Genomic DNA, 21,524 nt, shown 5'->3' with positions numbered 1-21,524 from the left:
GGCAGTGCACATGCTCACAAAATGTAAGGGTAACAGTGCTCTAGGGACTTGGCATTGAATTCCTATTCCTAATTAAAAATAAATAAACAAATAAATAATGCAAATAATTGGGTGCTAAAAAAACAACTTTTGTACCATGTAAATGATGCACATTCTGAACATGTATTAGTAGTACCTGTAAAAACAGTCTAAAATATCTGTTACTTTCATTACAAAATAAAATAAAAGTAAAGTAAAATACAAAAATAAACAATGTAAAATAAAATAAGAAAATGAAAAATTGTTTACCCTATAAAACACAATGAACACTTTTAATTTATTACATCCAAAGTGACCTGGTGTATATTTAACAGCTAAATGCTTACGCTGTGTAGACATGTGAACATTACTGTTACTCAAGAACATGAGAGCTGGAAAAAAAAACTTCAAATCATACAGCGTAAATGCTGTATCTTACCACACATTTGTACTGCATTTTAAAGCAGCCGATGTATGGGGTGTGAATCAAACGTGACTGCTTGCCCACTGCCCTTTCTGACCTTCAGATTCTATCTGAGGCACTTTTAAGTCAGAATCAGTGATTGTGGCTTGAGGACATGCTGGCCGCTTCCACTTCTTTGAAAATGGAACAGGAGCCCCTACTTAAGGTGGGATAACAGATTACATGAGTGAATGTCCATGTCTGCTGAAAATGATTCTGAATAAGATTCGGTGTTCTAGTTTTTAATACTTCCAACAATTAAACGATTTCTCCACACACTCCTATTAAAATAATGCAAAACAAATATCATTCTCACTACTGTGATACAATAATGAAAGTCACCTTTTCTTGATGTTTAATCTGCAATTGGTAAAACTTTAGATTTTTCTGAAAATAAATCAATAAATGTGCAGAATGAAATGGTAACTGGAAGTCACACTCCAAAAACCTCATGTCCTCACTCAAGGGCATATATGATTATTCTCCTCAAAGACTTTGTCCTAATCATTTTCCAGTCCAGGTGAAATCCACCACAAACAACTGTACTGAGATCCAAACCTTTTTTTAAACTCTCCAAATAAGCAACATGTGAACTACACATCTCAGCTGTGGGTGAAGCCATGAGCACACGTATTACTTTGGGCTATGCTCTTTGCACAAGGTCGACAAATAAGATTCCCTCACACACAATGCACACATACACATAAAGATACAGCACGCGGAAGCCAAGATGAACACAAGTGGCATTATACCGCAGAGAACAGATAAATGCTTGTGTGATGGAGTCCTGATGAGGGGTTAGAAAGAAACACTTTCATCTGCTGCGCTTCCAGAAGGTGCTGTATATGTTTACATTGAGGAGTTTGAAAGTACAAGGGTGAAATGTAGCTTTGACACAGGTAATGTGTGTGAGTGCTGGATGAGATACTGAATACTCAAAATATGTGTGTGATGTTTGTTTGTTTTTTGGCTACATAAAATTAAGCAACATTGTGACTATTTCAATGACTTTAATGTGCTGTTTATTTGGCCATTAAGTTTCCTAAGGGCTGTGTCATTAGATTAGTGTTGTTGTTCTGTTGTTGTACGGTTCTTACATCAAACATTTTGAATCGACTTGATTCAAAGATGATTGCTAAAATGATGCAATTTTGGAGAAAGTCCATGAAAAAAGACAGAATACATTAACATTATAAAATGACGAGACATAATTAACAATATCACCAGACCTATGACTGTGTGTGTGTGTGTGTGTGTGAGAGAGAAGCAGAGAGTACCAGTGAGGGTTACTTACAGTAACATGTTCCTCTAAGTGGGTTGCCAAGGTAGCGATTTTCGGAATCACATCTGCATTAAAAAAAAAAAAAAAAAAAAAAACAACAATTAGTTTACACATAATGTACACAAACAAACTAGATTTGAGAGCTAGTTTTGACCCATCAACGGAGAAATAGTTCATAAAAAAAATTTGTTTAAATTCAGTGATTATTTACTATAGCTATACAACAAGACAAATTATTTTAAAATATGTTTTAAGATATGCTGTGCCCAAAATAAATATATAAATAAATATATATGATTGATTTATTGATTGATACATGACCCAAAAGTGATCGCAAAGACATTAACAACGTTACAAAATATTTCTATTTAAAAAAATGCTATTATTTTGAACATCCTATTCAAAGGAAAAAATGTACCACTTTTTAAAAAAAAAATTTTTTTTTACATCAAATCAGCATATTACAATGATTTCTGAAGGATCATGCGAGACTGAAGACTGGAGTAATGGCTGCTAAAAATTCAACTTTGTAATTACAGGCATAAATTACATTTTAAAATATATTCAAATAGAACCATTACAATAACAGTTTACACTATTACTGCCTTGATTGTATTTTTAAATTAAAAAAACTAAACAAAAAAAACAATACAGTCTTTGTGAGCATAAGAGACTTTCAAAAACATTAAAAATGTTACCACCCAAACTTTTTAATAGTAGTGTACATACCATATCAAAGAACCAAAACTTGTTGATATCAAACACTAAGTTATTCTGCTGCTTTGTCTCAGAACCAAGTGTTTCTTGTTTGTGGGACCATAAATGGCTGTGTGGTTGTATTTTTTATGGTGATTTCTCCCTATGCTGCAGGTAGTATATTCTTAGCTGGGCTTGAGATGATTATAGTGGACGGGCCGTCAGGTGCCCCGCTCCTCTGAGGCCTGAAGAGGAGGATGAGACCACACTTCTGATCAATTCAGACTGACAAACCAAACAAAACCCTTCATGCTGTGCCAAAAGCACAAAACTATCACCGACTCTCTCAGGATCAGAAAGATGAGCAAAAAACATGGAATAACAGCATAACTACACTTTTTATGCATATGAGAAACATGCATTGGTTTAAACAGAGGGTTAGAGTAACACTTAAGCTTTCATAGTGCAAAAGGAAAACTATCAGGACAAAGGTGATAAGTTTTTGTGAAGCACATTTATTTTTAATGATCATTTTTGATATCCATTGATACAGTCAGGATTGTAAGAGATTGTGAGGACGACAGACGTGGCGAGAGAGTCTGCCTGAGTGAAAAACACAGTGGCATGTCTGGTTCAGTTTAAAGCAAACACACATTACTGGCATGTAAACACTGAGTGTTTATTATTCACCTCATGCTACAGAAGCAGTGAGTTCATGTGTGTGGATTCAGAGCTCAATAAACACACAGATGGATGGACGGACCAGCAGGGCAAACACGCATGATTAATCACCAAATTGCCCTTTGAAGTGGAGTAGTGGCCGAGGGCCTGAGAAAGAGCACTGCATTGAAATCATAGTAGAAAGAAGAAAAAAAAAAGATGGCTGATTTTATAAATAATTAAAGCAAATACAATAATAACGTAAAATATTACTACAATTTTAAATAACTTTCCTATTTTCATATATTTTAAAATGCAATGTATTCCTGTGATGGCAAAGCTGAATTTTCAGCTGCTGTTTCTTCAGTGTCACATGATCCTTGAGAAATCATTATAATATGCTGATTTTGTGATTAAGAAACACTTATTATTACTACTTAATATTTTTTGTGGAGACAGTGATACATGTTTATTTTTCAGGATTATTTCATGAATAGAAAGTTCAAAAAACAACATTTATTTGAAATAGAAATCTTCTGTATAAATGTCACTGTCTTACTGTCTACTGTCAAATTTGATCAATTCAAAGCCTCCGCGCTGAATTTAAGTATTAATTATTTATTTATTTTTAAACCTTACTGTCCAAACCAAACTTTTGAACAATTGTGTAGTTATGAATTAATATCTATGGGTAGGTTAGTCATTTAGTCATCTACCAAGATAACAAAGGAAAAAGAACATAATAAATGTTTAAATCGTTAATATGTGACATAACTTAATAGACATCAATTGCCAAATTACAGTTACAGTTCAGAAAACACACCATAAAGCAATTTTGCAGGATTTCAAATCAGGCACTAGAAAAAAGTACCCATTAAACATCTTTCAGCTAATAGAATTGTTTTGGGTTCTGAGGGGAAAAGAATTCTGCGGGAGGGTAAAATCGTGCATGACACCACCTCAGGACAAAAACAGATATAAAAAGAGGGCATAAAAAGAAAGGCAGACCTCTCCAGGGCTCCGATAAAATGATATTATTCCAGAGGAACATTTTTAATGCTGAGTGTTCACCACGCACAGTGGGACAACCATTCACACTGTGCTCCGATTAACAAAACATTTCATTATTGTTCAAATATTTCTAATTCTTTTCAACTTCTGCCTGCTTTTAAAACTTATATTTCTCCTCCTTGGCTTTACACTGCTCTGTGCCGTACATTACCCTACTGTTAAGGCAATTTTCCTGTATTTTTATGTCATTAAAGGAACAGTTCACCCAAAAATGAAAATTCTGTCATCACTTACTGACCCTCATGTCACTCCAAACCAGTATTACTCCCTTTCTTCTGCGGAATAGAAAAGAACGTATTCTGGAAATCAAACATTTTGGGTTCCCATTGACTTTTTTGTCCATATAATTGAAGTCAAAAGGATCCAAAACCATTTGTTTACAAACATTCTTCAGAATATTTTTTCTGTGTTCCACAGAAGAAAGAAAGTCATACTGGTTTGGAACGACATGACGTCTGAAAACAGCAGGTGTCCTGCACCAGCTAGCGGAGAAAATGCCATTGAGATGAATGGAAATGCTAACACATTGCTAAGCTTTCTCCAGGTATTACTGACCTCCTTGCTGTTGAATGGCATCAGTCAGTTGGCCAACAGATTAAAGCAAGTGCACCCAGTGCAGCACAACATGAGGTCCAGAAAAAGTGTGAAAGAAAGACATAAGACAGGGACTGAGAGAACAAATAAGGGGATGGAAAATGAAAACAGCAGGTGTCAGACAGTGGGCATGCCCTCTAGTCATCTGTCTAGTCCTACTGCTCTCTTAGTTTGAAGGAAAGAAAGACGACAAGCAGGTGAGGGAGAGAGTGGTGCGCTAACTGCCCTGTGTTGATCCTTCTAGCCACACGGTAACAGGCCCTCATCCTGACTAAATAAACAGAATGTGTGTGATGCCTGCTCGCAGGAGACTGAATTAGCAGATAAATCCTCCAAGTGCCACATTTCACACTGAGACAGCTTTGTGTGCGCGCGTCTCACAAAAGCATACGCAAGTGTTGCTCGCAGGGTTTAAGCGTTCTCGCTTGAGTACTCCTCAGGAGGGCCTGTCTAATTAAATAGCGGCTTCCTCGTGGATCAAAAGCGCATAAACACACACAATTCGAGACATTACAAAAAAGAGATATTAAGTTGAAATGAAACAAACATTATCAAGATGAGTGTAGGTGTGGTGAATGGAAAACTGCTGCTGCTAGGCTACTGTATAAAACCCCAAAAATGGCATTTTATTAAACATAATGCTAACAATAATAACTGGATGAGTAAAGTTTGTAAACAATCTTTGTTGTTGTCTTGAGAAAACCTAGTCTAGATAGATAGATAGATAGATAGATAGATAGTAGTATTGCCAGCTAGTCTTGTTACTTTTGCGCCGCCAATGAAAATATTCACAAGTGTCCCTGAACAAATGTTTTTGAAAGAATCCGTTGAATCTTTGATTCAAATGACTCCCTCATAAAAACAGTCACTTGTCACCACCTACTGGTGAAAACATGTAACCTACAGAAGGAGCGACTAAAAAATCTTCAGCACTGTCTCTATTACTGGGTTTTTATCCAAAGTTGCGAATTTTATCTTATGTGCAAAATTAGAATGTCACATAAAACATTTGCAAATAAGCACCGTTTCCATCCAACGACTCAAAGGGAACAAAATCGTCAAACTGTCACCAAATATCACTAAGAAATGTAGGAGAAGCCAGTGAATATAATTTTTGTAAATAATAAATTACTTTTATTATAAGTAATAGATGAAACACAATAAATGCAGCCATTGCTTTCAGAGGTGGATGCCTGCTGTTCAGGAACGCAGTCGTGTAAGACAGTGCTCTAGCATTTAAGAATGACTTTAACAACATTTCAGATGTTCTTCGCCGTCCCATAGCGCGAAGTCACATGACTTTTTGATGCGTATGGAGGAATTTAGTCCATCTCCCATTATTCAAATTAATTCTTTTTTCGTACAAGTCAAAAACCATCTCAAGCGAGCATAAAAACATTTTTTACGAATTAAGTGGGGTTTTTTCCCGAAATTTGGCGTTTCCATCACACGTTTCTGATGTGATACTTCAAAATGCATATTGACAGTATTTATTATGTTTAAGTATCTTTAAACACTGCTTTAAAAGCATTGTTTTGCACTAAGATAAAAACAATAAGAGAATAGAGCCTTTAGAATAACATTGCAAAATGAACATATTAGAATGAATACATAACCTAGTTAATTACCGAATATTTCTTCTTGAGTTAATACAATTTATGTTAATAACAACAACATACATTTCAAGGACTATATCTTAGTGAAAGGATAGCACTTACTGATTTTACTTTTCTTAACATTTGTGTATATAATATTTTTCATTATGCAGGTTGTCCTTTATTGGAAAATATCTAGGGTTTGTAAAAATTGTACGGTGCATTTAACAGTCTAACCTAAAATCTACTGTGTTGTCTCACATACATATGGAACACACTAATGTTAGCAGCCCAATGCAACATCCATATTAGGAGTATCCAGGCGAGAGGAAGTCTGTCTTTATGAACTGTTCCAACAGCACTACCTTTCCGTCCTCTAAACGAGTACCACATCTTCGTCTCTCCCGTCGTGCACAACAGACAGCTCAGCTCATTACAGGAAACAAGCTAAAACAGGCCATGGGCCACCTGCTAGCTCCCTCTCTTTCTCCCTTCAGTCTGTCTTTTTCTTGATCCGTCTTTCTCTCATTTTATTTTCTCACTCTCTCACTCTGACTCTCGCACTTTCAAACACAAAGCAACAAAGAGAAGAACCTTGAAAGAGACCTTGGTGTTCACGGTCTCACAGATTTTAGAGACTCACTTTCTGTCAATCTCTCTATATATAACACTAGTTGAATTCCTTGTCATGTCGGGCTGACTGCTTTCAAAATAGCACTGAAAAAAAAATGGACTGACCCTACAGAGCCATATGAAAAACAAAAAAACAAATAAGATATTAGTTGTTTCTTCTAAATGGCAGCGCAATGAGAGCAAACGGACACTTGTCTCCTGTTTCAGATTTCAGAGAGCAACTTTCAGAAGATATCAACGTCACAAACATGCCAAGGCTGCAATCGAGTCAGATTTCAACATTTCCCATCTCATTCTTCCTTTTTACTGCACAAAAGACTATTTATAGTGGAAAAAGTTTCTTTAGATTAAGATGTTCTCCACATTTAGAAAAAATGGTTCTTTTAAGAACAGTTCACTAAAAAGTTGTTAAAAAATGGTTCATAGCTTCATAGAAGAAACCCCCTTTTGGAACCTTTATTTTTAAGAGATTATTAGTGTTTAATGAATGTAACACTGAACTGTCAACACTGGAGTAGCTTTAACAATTTCTGTCGGAAAGTGTTTACGTGTCATTTTAAGAAGACATTAATGCTTTTGCCTGACTGAAATTAAACATGCAAACACGTGTCTAAATGGGAGCAAATTCCTGTATCTATACATCTACATCTAAAAGATCTAGTGGAAAACTTTTTTAGAAGAGAAAAATCTGTTATAGCAGCAAAGGAAGGACTAAAGCAAATATGAGTGCAGTGTTTTGCTTTTACAACATTTAGTCATGTATTATACCAACTAGAGTTCTCGATTTCAATTAAATGTCAATTTTACACCTGACATGTCTCTTAAAATTCTTCAGGGGAAATAAAAATAGACACAAATGAGAAAACTGTTGAAATGTAAGAGTTTAGAGCAATAGGACCATAGATACGTAATTCATAGAACAAACATTATGCATGTTCACTGGTTTTGTGGCTGTGTGGTACACTGCAGTACTCTAACTGCTAAAAGCATGTTATCAACAGAGACAAATGCAAGAAGGAGAAACGGTCCCTCAAAACACACATAATCACAGCTGTTGGGCCAGCTTACCCGGCTCATTTCACTGAACACACAAACAGGCACATCTGAAGATAAAATGGGGCACAGATAAACATTCAGGCCCAGAACTCCAGATGTAAATATCCAGACCCAAATACAAACCAAAATCAGAGCAGACACGTTTTCATATCGATTTACAAATCTGCATGTAGACAAGGTCTACATGTCTGAGATGGATCCACCTGTGTGTCCAACAAATACTGCAAGTTTCATCATCACTATTACATGCAATCTGATTAAAAATGTAATTCATATTGAGATGAAGGCCATGAAGCATATGGAGAACATGCCTTCATCACAGAAGGAAGGCTGATGCACTGTTACGAGCTTAAAGACATGTGATTCAGCACTCGGGCTGCGTCTCAAATGCTCATCCATCATCGTTCAGGTTGGGTGAGTCACTGTCTTTAATCACTTCAGCAGTTCCCATGGTGATGTGAACGTACATGTAAGTGCTAGCCACTTCATTGCAGGTAAACTTATTTGTGACCGTACGCAACAACAGGTGGACAACAAAACATGGCTACCAGCTGACCTTTTTTTGGCTAATTTTTAAATTATTTCAAGTTCACCATTGATTTTAGAAATATAAAAATAAATATAATGTATAAAGTCAACATTCTGGTTTATAATAAATGTGGTTTAAAGTAGATTTTGGAGTTTGCATATAACAAGCCTGTCCATGAGTGACCTACTGAAAATACATGCTAACATGCATTTCTATTATTTTGGTTTATGATGGTTTGGAGATGGTGTAGCTGGTGAAGTCACTCAACCTAGGAGGCCAATTTGATAATGCCTATTGGTTTTACCTAGTGACAAGAGTCTAGTACAGCACTTTTTTAAAACACCATTATTAAATCCATTTCACTGAATCTTTCATGTTTCCCTCCAAAATCAAAACCCTCCAAAAGCAGTTTTTGTGACTTCTGTATTTATTCCTGTAGATTTGGTCTTGCATGCCCCAAATAACTCACTGGAGCCATTGCAAATAAAGCCAACAAATAAATTAACTTTACTTAAAAATTACTTTGCTGTTATCCCCTACAACCAGATTCAGAACTGTTATTTGAACTGGATCCAAAATCAGTGCAGAAAATATATGTAGGCCTACCAGGATTAAACTGTATGGAGTCTTTAAAAGGACATAGTGATGGGAAGGGGAAAAAACAACAACAACAAAAAAAAGTTTCTACAGTAACCCCATAGTGACGGGGGGAAAAAATTAAATGGGAGGGAAGACAAATGTGTACCAAAAAGCTTGAAATGAAAATCTAGGGATGCAAAAAAAAAAAAAAGGAAAAAAAAAAAAGGAAAAAAGGAAAATTAAAAGTGCGATACTGACCGATAGAATAAATGGAAAAAAGTCTGTAATGTTAGCAGATAACTGATATGGTCCCAATATACCGGGCATCTGTATGAAAAAGGCGCTTTTTTTTTTTTTTACAAAACCCCACGGAATGAAGATGGAAAAAAATGAAATGAAAAAATATTATATTTCAATGCCTTTAATTTATTCACAGTACTGTTGCGTTCCCTCAAGAAACGTTACATTCTTTTGCAAAAGTTTTCTGTTCTCTGACAAAACCTTTTGCATTCCCTAGACAAACTTTGCATTTTACCCAGTTAAAAAAATTGTTCCCCAGAAAAAGAAAAAAAACCCCACTTCTTTCAAAGGTTTTCCCTTCCCCAGAGAAACTTTGAATTCTCTTGCAAAAAATTGCATTCCCCAGGGAAAGTTTAATTATTTTGCAAAAATGTTGCATTCTCTGATTTTTTTTTTTTTGCACCCCCCACAAGAGTTCATTCACCAGAGAGAGAAAAAAAAAAAAACTGGTGATGGAAATAAAATGAGGTGGGAGAAAACTAAATTTTAATGGTTTAGCAAGCAAACTGTATTTGTACATTTGTGATACTAAGAACTAAAAAGAATAATAAATAAATGTATGGATGGATGGATGGATGGATGATGTTAGATAACATGCACAACCTTCTTGGTAGAGAATCTGGTATTGTCTTAGTCAGCCCTGGACAACGGAGCACTTTTCCTTACAAGAGTTCATGGGCAAGTAAACAAAAGTCAAGCAACAGGAAATTATAAAATTCTTAAAGTTTACTGAGAAAAATTCTTTCATAATTTCATGACAAATTCCTGTAACAAAACAACACTAACCGGGTACCAGCATTTAAAAATACTTTTTTCTAACTGGGGCCTATGAGTCATATCAGTGCACCGTAACAGAGTAAATACACCTACATGTACATCAGTTCCACTGCAATGTGATGTGCTGCATGAAACATCAACCCCGACCAAGACCAACAAACAAAGCAAATCCATCCATGCGGTTCAGGCATGCGTTTGAAGTTCTATTGCTTATGTGCCATCTAACTCTCTACCCACGGGTCACTTGAGTGATATTTAAAAAAAAAAGGATAGAGGGTGTATGGAAAAGAGAAACTTTTGAGAACTATGCTTAAGTCCTAGGGAACTCATTACTGCTTAATACATTATCAGCGCCAATGGCGGTGGTGCAGCCTGTTACAAATACATCCACACAGCACTCTTTATGGACCTCAGTACATTCACACACACAGGGCACAGTGTCAGCCCCAAAAGTGCTATTTAAGCCACTGATAAGTTCCCTTTGCCACAGAGAACAGAGGCTCGCTGACACAGCACAGTAGAGGTTGCCATTAAAATTGATGTCCTGGGATTAGAAAGACACTTAGGTGGGAATTAATAACAGAGAACTTACGAGAGGGTTAAATGTGTGAATAAAATGTGCTATAATGCTAATGAGAGCATGATAATGTGAGGAAACTTGTTGAAGGTCTCATGTCCATCACTCTATGACTGACAGGCCACTGGGAGGATTGCTGGTGATGGGCAATGCAGTCATACTCACAGCTGGCATTGGTCCCCTTTGACCCCTTTAGTGGTACAGTAGCACTTCCCTGAGCTGGAGTGGCACACGTTGGCGTGGTTGTTACATCTGCAGGCTGGAGAGAAGATAGAAGACGTAGACAGAGAAAAAGAGGAAGAGGAACATTTTTTTAAAGGGATAGTTCAGCCAAAAATGAAAAATCTGTAATTTAATTACTCACTCTCATATTGTTTCAAACCTGACTTTATTTCTTTTGTGGAACAGAATAGGAAAAATTGGAGACTTTTCCCCCCCATGTAATTACAATGAAAGCTTCAGTGAAAAACGAAGCTTTCTCGCTTCACAAAAGATCCAAATGCACCATAAAAGTAGTCCATCAAAGTCTTCAAAAATTAGCATGTGAGGATCAGACCAAAACGGATTAAACTCTCCTTCATTGTGCTGTTATCAAAGACTATATATACTAAGATGGTTCAGTTGAATTCATTTGAAAGGTAGAAACAGCATGGCGCAATATGGTGGCTCTTGTAGAAGGAAGTTCTGCCTTCTAAACAAACAAGCTATTTTCCAATTGGTAAAGTTATTGCACCAATGCAGAAATAGTTTCCTAAAATTTATGCTTAGAACTGCAAATATACAAGTTTTTAACACTATTTGAATGTAGGAAAAACATTTATTAGACAGCTAATGTCAGACTTTACTGCCAATTTGAAATATATTATTGAAATGCTAGTTTGGCAATCAGTTTTCATGATTTCTATTCTGTTATTCCAGTATATTGGGTCTTGCATGCCCCAAATACCTCACTGGAGGCAAATATGGCCACCAAAGGAACTAACTTTACTTGAAAATGACTTTGCTGTTATCCCCTAAAACCAGATTTTAATGAGTTAATAGGAACACAAGAAACAGGTTCAGACTGGCTATTTGCACTAGATCAAATGATGTATGAAGATAATCTAATTCAAAAGAATGATTTGTTCGTAACATCACCACTTCTCGCAAACTCTCCTAAATGCTCGTTTTTTGGATAAATTATGCCCTTAAGTGGAACTACAACAGTCTATAAATAAACAGGGCTCAGTTTGCATTTAAACAGACGATTAATGTGACAATTTTAACAAACCTGAATCTACATCTCTGGGGCTAGTGTTCCAATTTTCTCATTACAGATACAATTCTCATTAAAGGTTATCAGATAGTAATATCAGAATGAAACCACATACACAAACAAACAGAGTTTAACCCAGTGCAGAGACTATTATTCAACAGAGAGAGTTCATTAAGCAGATTAGCATCACAGAGGTGAGGCTCCTGAACAAGCAAGACTATTCCATTCTTCACAACCCATTGACAAGAGGAGAACCCCTCCAAAATAAATATCTCCTGTGAGATCCAAAAAACAAATGGCCAAAATGAACCATTTGGTGTGTGGTATAGTGGCTAAAGCCCCCTGAGATGCCCCCTGAGAGGGGACTAACCGTGCCATTTTGGATAAAAGTGTTTGCAAAATCACTACTAATTATTAGATTAATTATAATTTCTTGGAAGGTAATTGTTTGGTTGCAATTTCAGCTCACAAGAGAGACAGTTCTACTCAACCTCTACTTGTTGTAGATATGACTGCTAGGGTTGTTATAACTTTTGACTACGTCATTCATGATACCTGGATAAGGATTTGTTTATTAAAAAAAAAAAAAATTACTGAAATTAATCACTTGCTGAAACAATCAATGAGTTTATTCCTCTCCTCTGGAATTTTGGACCACTCTTTTGCCAACTGCTCCAGGTCTTTCAGATTTGAAGGGTTCCTTCCAACTGCTGTTTTGAGATCTCTCCACAGGTGTTCTACGGGATTTAGATCTGGACTCATTGTTGGCCACTTCAGAAATCTCCATGTCTTAAACCATTTTGAGTGCTTTTTGAAGCATGCTTTGGGTCAGACCCATGACCTCTGACCGAGATCAGCTTTCTGATACTGGGCCCTACACGGTGCCCCAGAATGCTTTGGTAGTCTTCAGATTTCATAATGCCATGCACACAGTCAAGACATCCAGTGCCTGAAGCAGCAAAGAAACCTAAAAACATCAATGAACCTCCACCTTGTTTGACTGTAGAGGCCATGCTCTCTTCTTCAAAGGCCTCATTTCGTTTTCTGAAAACAGCAGAATGATGTGCTTTACCAAAAAGCTCTAGTTTAGTCTCATTTGTCCACAGTACCTTCTCCCATTAGGATTTTGGCTTCCTCAGGTAAGTTTTGGCAAACTCCAGTCAAGCTTTTTTATGTGTCTGTGTCAGCAGTAGGCTCCTCCTGGGTCTCCTACCATAGCGTCACTTTTCATTCAGATGGCAATGGATAGTGCCTGTTAACAATGTGTACTCGGAGCGTGCAAGTCAGCTTGAATTTGTTTGGAAATTGATCAAGGTTCTTTATCCACTATTTGAACTATCCTTCACTGCAAACTTTCATCAATTTTTCTCTTCTTGACACACACTGGACACATGAGCATTAAGATCTCTGAAAATAGATTTGTATCCTTAAGATTGTCCATGCTTTCCTACAATTTTGGTTCTCAAATCCTCAGACAATTGTATGCTCTTCTTTCTCTTCTCTGCTCAATGTTGTACACACAACACAAAGGATGAGTCAACTTTTCTCCACTTTAACTAGTTGCCAGTGTGATTTCTATATTGCCAACACATGTGAATTACTACAGGTGAGTTTAATTACAAATTAAAAGGACCATCATATGCTTGAAATAAAAGACAAACAAAAATAAACATGAGAATACCAAAGCATTTGTAATGGCAACAATATTCTGGGAGAAGTAATGCATTATCTGACAGAAATGTAATATATATATATAATGTATACATGATTTAAAATAAGGGATATTCTTACCTAATTTATTGTGGACAAGGTGAAAATCTTAAGTTTGATTCCTTAAAAACTAAAAGCATATCTGTCTGCAACCACCGTGGTTGACTAAAGCGTCTGCTAAATGACTGCATTTTCTTCCTAACAGGTATCTGTTAACAGACATTTCTTGCTGGATGAAGGACCATCACCTTCAACTCAACCTTGCCAAGACAGAACTGCTTGTGGTTCCATCAAACCCATCATTTCGTCACAATTTCACCATCCAGTTAGGCACATTTAAAAAAAAAAAAAACCTTGCTATGTGTACTGCGTTAGGCTAACTGAGACTTGTTATAGCACTTGCATATCATTGCTCTTTTGTTGATTTTGATTGCTTCCATTGTCCTCATTTGTAAGTCACTTTGGATAAAAGCGTCTGCTAAATGACTAAATGTAGATGTAATGTATCTGATTGTTTCTTCAGCAAAACATCCAGGTTTTTGTCAGAACATGCATCACCTTCACAGAACAATGATTACACACTATTATGAGGTGAGACTGTTTATGTTGATCTAGTCACATGTCATTATGCTGCACATGTTAATGAGCTGGTTTAATCACTGTGTAATTATTTGTAACACTACACACCGAGCCTTCTCTGGTACAACTGATGTCAGCAGATTCCACATGCCTTAAACTACCCCTCCGCCCAGAGTGTCATATTATACAATGCCATTAGACTACAAAATGTACTAGCTGCTTTTACAGAGTGACCCTGCATAAAAATGTTTTCCATTGACTTGTTTAAATAGCATGGGATGGTTCTCCCAGTCAGAGATTTTATTTGGATCTAGATACAGCCGTAAAAAGGGCTGTCACATTTCTAAATAAAATAAATAAAGAGCAACAAAGAGAGAGAGTACGAGAGAGAAGGATAGAACACAGACTTTTTATCAAGAGGCTTTACAGCTTGTTGGCTTTTTATCTGCAGGTCTGTTCTTTACACAATTCTCTGTTCAAATTCCCCCAGCATGCACTGCAATCGCTCTTTCACTCCAGCCAACAAGAGACAATTGACAAAGGAAAACGTTAATTTTTTTACCAGTCAAAAGATTTTATTGCTGTTGTCTGCTAAGCTAATTATTATTATATTATTATTAATAATTATTATATTATTCACCAGTCAGTATAGATCTTTTTGTAATGTTTTTGAAGATTTTTATGCTTACCAAGTCTGCATTTATTTGATCAAAAACAAAGCAATACTGTGAAATATTGTTATAATTTAAAATAGCTGTTTTCTTTTTGAATATATTATACATTTTAATTAATTCCTGTTATCGCAAAGTTGAATTTTCTTATAAAAAAAAAAAAAAAATTAAAAAAAAAAAATATATATATATATATATATATATATATATATATATATATATATACTTTTTTTTTTCTTCAGGACTGTTACAAACTATATTATGTATTAACCCAGGTAAGTTTTACAAAATGTAGTTCCTAACTGTACAGAGTACAGTAAAGTTTGATGCGGAACAAAATATTAGCACATTCATTTCAAACAGTGCATTAAACAGTGCAGTAACATAAAAGGCTTCAAATCATGTCAGTATGACAAGGAGTGGCATACACATGATTTTCACAATGAACTCATATGTACATGCATGTTCATACACATTATGCATATGTGTGCATTTGTGCATCAGTATGCGTGTCAATTTGACAGGACTGTGGGGACGGGCTGCCGCAGAGTTTCTGTGGCTCCACTCTGCATGCAGCAGAAAGATTTATAGCTAAATTATGATGTGTAAAATGTACTCACATTATAGCAGAGGAACAGCACTGCCTGGAGCTGCTGTTTCAGCACTTACTCTGAAAGCGATGGACTACAAACACACACTCACTCACACACACACGTAGGCACATGCGCACACGTACACGTACACTCTCTCATAAATATTTCTGCCAAAAGCCATTTAGGCCCTGGAAATGACAAAACACACACTCACAAACAAGCTTACAATGAAAGTAGTCACCTAACCATGTCTAACAAAACTTTTTCATAACGCACACAAACATTAGCATATATCTGACATGCTTCATTTAGATCCACAATAAAACTTAATGAAAGAAAGGAAATAAATATGAAAATAAAGGGAGACAGAAGAGATAAACTGATATTTGTATGCAGACAGACCGTGGAACATAAGTGACAAAACCAGAGCGAAGGCTTTCATAAATCCTAACAAACAGATGCGTGCACGCACACGCACACACACACACACACACACACACACGACATTAAAGCTGATGGAAGTTAAACCAGTCTTGAAAGGCTCAGATGCAATTCATTCTGAGTTTACGACTAGCTGAAAGTCAAATCTGATAATGCAAAGAGGATTTGGGGTTTTACTCTTAAATTGACATGGTGCATTGTTTAAAAAGTGAAAACTGTTCAGCATGCCAAACATCTTTATATCATCTATCTACATGCAAACTCTGGAGATGTGTATGTCCTCAAATCTCTTTTTGCTTTTCTAAATACATTTTTCAAATTAAAAGTATTTTTACAAATATCATGGTTTCTTATTTCATATCACTGTGTTTTTGTGAAAGAAAGAAAGAAAGAAAGAAAGAAAGAAAAAAAAAAGAAAGTCTGAACGAAAGCATATCATCAGTTTAAATCTGTTAATGGGAAAAGGAAGCAATATCATGTTCCATCATTAACCAATCATTCAAGATTATTAATTATTATCACTATAAAAAGTGCAGTAGACATGTCTGCTTCATGAAAACTGAAAAACATGAAAAAAAAAAAAAAAAAGGAAGGAAGCAGTTTTTTCTTGTATTTTTTCCCTTGACTTCTTGCTTGCTTGCTTTCTTTCATATTCACCAATTTAGATGAACTGAACCCTAAATAAGGTTACACCTTCCTGGCTTGTTAGAGGGCAAAGCAGTGCTTCATTACCATCCTCTTATCCATATTTATTTGGATAAGATAATACAGCCTACACACTGCATGCACATGGTTTCTAAGATGTATAATTTAACTCTAAATGTAATATCCCCATGTCTGATGCAAACATGAAAATAGGAGTTGAGTCACTTTTATATAAAGCACACAAAGTTGTAATGGCAAAAGCCATAGCCATTCTGAGTAAATTGGTTCCAGGTAAGTGTTTCTCCACTCACCTCTATGGGGCAGAAGGTTTTAATTAATGGATAGGAAGGTGAGCCTGGTGCTGTGGCCCTCATGACCCCCCGCTGTCAGCTCACAGTGATGTGCTACTACCCTGAGCCAAATACAGCAGATGCTGCCAGCCGACTCCATGGAGACATCACAAAGACTGAGCCACTGTACAGGGACATCAGGAGCTAAAGGACACATACAGTCCTGGTGTACTATACAACACTGCTGATCTGCCAGTTCAAACATCTACACAGATATACATGTATCATCTAATAATAAAATAAAATAAATTTGTTTTACAGATTATAGCAGCTTCAAATTATATCATTATTATTACTATTATTACATACATAGACAAATACATAAAATATATAAAATAAACATAAAAATAAATATTATATAATATATAAATATATAATAAATATAATATATAAACACACAGATGATAATAATAATAATACATTTTATATACATGTTATGTAATATTTTGTGAGAAACAAAACAATAATTTTGTCATTTTAATGTAAGTTTATGATTTCAATATTGTAATACTTTATGTATTTTATTATAGAAAAGTTGTATATACAGTATCTCACAAAAGTGAGTACACCCCTCACATTTCGGCAATCATTTTAGTATATCTTTTTCAATGTGCATCTTGTATAGCAGTACAGATTTACTGTCCTGTATAACTCCAAATACAGCCATTATTGTCAAAAAAGCTGGCAATAAAAGTGAGTACACCCTACGTGAAAACAGCTATATGTCGTTTAACAATGCAAAGCCACATGTCCTATTCATCATGTTCATGTTTTTGTCTGCTTGACAGGACTATACCAATTTGTGTATCTTGATTTAGAGCAGTTAAAATTTGGTGCTTTGAGTACAATTCTCTCATAATGACCGCTGGATGTTCAACATGGCACCTCATGGCAAACAACTGTCTGAGGATTTGAGAATTAGAATCGTTGCTCTCCACAAAGATGGCCAAGGCTATAAGAAGTTCGGTAACACCCTGAAACTGAGTTACAGTACAGTGGCCAGTGACATACAGAGGTTTTCCAAGACGGGCTTCACTCGGAACAGGCCTTGAAAGGGTCGATCAAAGAAGTTGAGTCCATGTGCTGTGCATCAGGTGCAGAAGCTGGCTTCAACAAACAGACGTATGAGTGCTGCCAGCATTGCTTTAGGGGTTGCAGAAGTGGAAGGTCAGCTTGTCAGTGCTCAGACCATACGCCACCCACTGCAACAAGTCGGTTTGCATGGCCGACGTCCCAGAAGGAAGCCTCTTCTGAAGCTGGCTCACAAAAAAGCCTGCAAACAGTTTGCTGAAGACAACCTGGCCAAGAGCATGAATTACTGGAACCATGTCCTGTGGTCTGATGAGTCTAAGGTAAACTTGTTTGGCTCAGATGGTGTCCAGCATGTGTGGTGAAGCCCTGGTGAGGAGTACCAAGAAAATTATATCTTGCCTACAGTCATGCATGGTGGTGGTACCATCATGGTCCGGGGCTGCATGAGTGCTGCTGGTACTGGGGAGCTGCGGTTCATTGAGGGAAACATGGATTCCAACATGTACTGTGACATTCTTTTTTTCGTCTGGCCAGAGGAGAACTGGCCCCCCGACTGAGCCTGGTTTCTCCCAAGGTTTTTTTCTCCATTCTGTCACAGAGGGAGTTTTGGTTCCTTGCCGCTGTCGCCTCTGGCTTGCTCAGTTGGGGACACTTAATTTCTAGCGATTATCATCGATTTGATTGCATATATACTATTTAAACTAAACTGAGCTAGACAATGACATCTCTGAATTCAATAATGAAATGCCTTTAACTGAAAATTGAGTGTTTAATCTTGTACATTACTGACACTCTATCTTCCAATTTGATACTGTTAAGTGCTTTGACACAATCTGTATTGTTAAAAGCGCTATATAAATAAAGGTGACTTGACTTGACTTGACATTCTGAAGCAGAAGATGATGCCCTCCCATCAGAAACTAGGCCAAACGGCAGTTTTCCAACATAGTAACGACCCCAAACACACCGCCAAGATGACAACTGCCTTGCTGATGAAGCTGAAGGCGAAGGTGATGGAGTGGCCAAGTATGTCTCCAGACCTGAAACCTATTGAACACTTGTGGGGCATCCTCAAGCTGAAGGTGGAGAAGCACCATGTGTCTAACACCCAGCAGTGATGCCATTATGGAGGAGTGGAAGAGGATGCCAGCAACAACCTGCGCAGCTCTGGTGAATTCCAAGCCCAGGAGGATTAAGGCAGTGCTAAATAACAATGGTGCCCCTACAAAATATTGACACTTTGGACACAGTTTTGACATGTTCACTTAGAGTATACTCATTTTTGTTGCCAGTTATTTGGACAATAATGGCTATATGTTGAGTTATATTTAGAGGACAGTAAATTTGTACTTCTATACAAGCTGCACATTGACTACTCTAAAATATATCCAAGTTTAATTTGTGTAGTATTGTCCCTTGAGAAGATATACAAAACTTTTTGCTGAAATGTGAGGGGTGTACTCACTTTTGTGAGATACTGTACACTTGTTATTTTACTAGTATCTATTTTCTATTATTAATTATGATTATAATCTTTATAATTCATATTTTTTTTACTAATAATAACAACACATTATTATATTTTAATAACAATATTATTTTTATAAAATAATTTAGAAATTATGAAACATGATTTTAAATCAAATTGTATTTAATATTATATAACCAATAATGAAACAAATATATACAAGGTCCATCCAACATGATGCACATGTTCCAGTGAAACATTTTTACAGGTCATTTATAAGGAATGTCAAGTATGACCTTCTGCGAATACACCCCAATCACCCCAAATCCAACAGAAGCTTGTACAACACAAACTGGATGTGGCAAAACATGATTAGATGCCACAGTTGTTTTGTTGGGGATGAGGACCGTGGAGGAGACAGGCGCTGCTGAAACCTCACTGTGTGCAAAAGCAAACTGCCATCTCAAACAGATCCTTAAAGAGATTAGGAGGAGGGAAATGTACGGAGCGGAGCTCTCCTCCATCTGTGCCTAATGTTAGAGTTTCCCCTCCTGTCTGCTTTATACGACTGCCACCATGTGCTCGCACTCACTGAGAGTGATGTTAGCAATGCTGACACATGAGAGTGAATGATTAACAAAAATTATACTTGACACTTTAGGACAGAAATATGCATACTATACATATGCAGTTATGCTGTTCTTCTTGTACCCATCCACAGTTGTTATTAAATATGAACATGTGGGGGAGTTCATGTGGGGCATCAAACAGTCACAAATGACTTGGTGCATCAGTGCAGTACAAATGCTATGAGTGAAGTGAATCGTCTTCAGTGAGCGGGGTTTCTTGGAAATGAATGGCTGACTACTAGCATGTTTCTAATGAGGATTCATGCAGACATAAACAGGAAGCGGCAATAAAGAGAGAAAGAGACAATGAGAACATAAAAGTGAGATAGTAAGTGCTTCACTAAATCACTCTTTGGTTCTATCCGAAAAGGCTCAAATCGGGATTCAGGATCAGTAGATACCACAAACTATCCAGGAATAAGAGAGGAGAAACAACTGCTTATTTACCTGTAGCACTGCAATTAGCAGGACTATTTGAACATGCACCTCCCAAATGTTCATTATAATCTCATTATATACTGTCATACTAGTTCCACCAGCTTCACAATCATTAGCGAACCTTCATCGGACACTATAATTAGTGGGAGTGCTCTCAATTATCTTGTTACCGAGGCAACAAAGTTTACACAGCTAAAACTGATTTAAATGATTTTTAAAGCCATTATTACAGGTTTATGTTTATATAATCTATGAGAGATTGATTCAACTATGTCTGTGATTAAGGGGCTTCACCCAAACTGAAAAATTCACATCTTTCACATCTTTTCAAACCTGTATCACTTTCTTTCTTCGGCAGAACACAAATTTAGATATTTTAAAGAATGAACAGTTTTGGTGATTACTGACTTTCATTGTATGACTAAAAAACACAGATGTTTCTAAAAATGTTTTATGTTTCACAGAAGAAAGAAAGTCATACAGGTTTGGAATGACATGAGGATGAGTAAATGATTACGGAATTTTTTTTTTTCTTGTGAACTATGCCAATAATTGTGAAAATTATGAAGTTTGCATTGAAATGAACATGCTATTCCAAAACTTTAACATTTTCATGCTCCAGGTCCAGCTTTGGCTGTCATGTTGGGTGACTGAACAGGTGCGTGTTTTAGACCTCAAGCAGAGAATGACTTATACAGGTCAAATAAAGAGAGGGAAAATAAGGGTGCTGTGTGCATGTGTTTGTCCAGTCAGAGGCCAGGAATAGCACCGCTGTAGGGTCAATATGACTCTGTCAGGTACACACACAAACACAAAAAACAGTAAATGTCTACAAACAAGTACACAGATAAACACTACCGAGTATGGTAACCAAGTATGACTA

General features: G+C 36.5%; 1 protein-coding gene across 4 annotated transcripts in view; it reads right to left on the bottom strand.

Moving 5' to 3' along the window:
* Positions 1 to 21,524, bottom strand: part of atrnl1a (attractin-like 1a) — a 302,814-nt gene that overhangs the window by 169,773 nt on the left and 111,517 nt on the right. For all 4 annotated transcript variants that reach the window (XR_009273862.1, XM_058795276.1, XM_058795278.1 and 1 more), the window contains 2 exons: positions 10,996 to 11,089; positions 1,776 to 1,828 (listed from right to left, as the gene is read on the bottom strand). Coding sequence is in view for 3 of the 4 variants with exons in the window: in XM_058795276.1 (XP_058651259.1) it covers positions 1,776 to 1,828; positions 10,996 to 11,089 (147 nt within the window). In the remaining variant the exon portion in view is untranslated. The remainder of the gene's footprint in view (positions 1 to 1,775; positions 1,829 to 10,995; positions 11,090 to 21,524) is intronic.

Source organism: Onychostoma macrolepis, chromosome 13 (genome assembly GCF_012432095.1).
Source record: "Onychostoma macrolepis isolate SWU-2019 chromosome 13, ASM1243209v1, whole genome shotgun sequence".
Taxonomy (NCBI): domain Eukaryota; kingdom Metazoa; phylum Chordata; class Actinopteri; order Cypriniformes; family Cyprinidae; genus Onychostoma; species Onychostoma macrolepis.
Note: the sequence above shows the minus strand (reverse complement) of the source record. Positions and strands in the feature narration are given on the sequence as shown.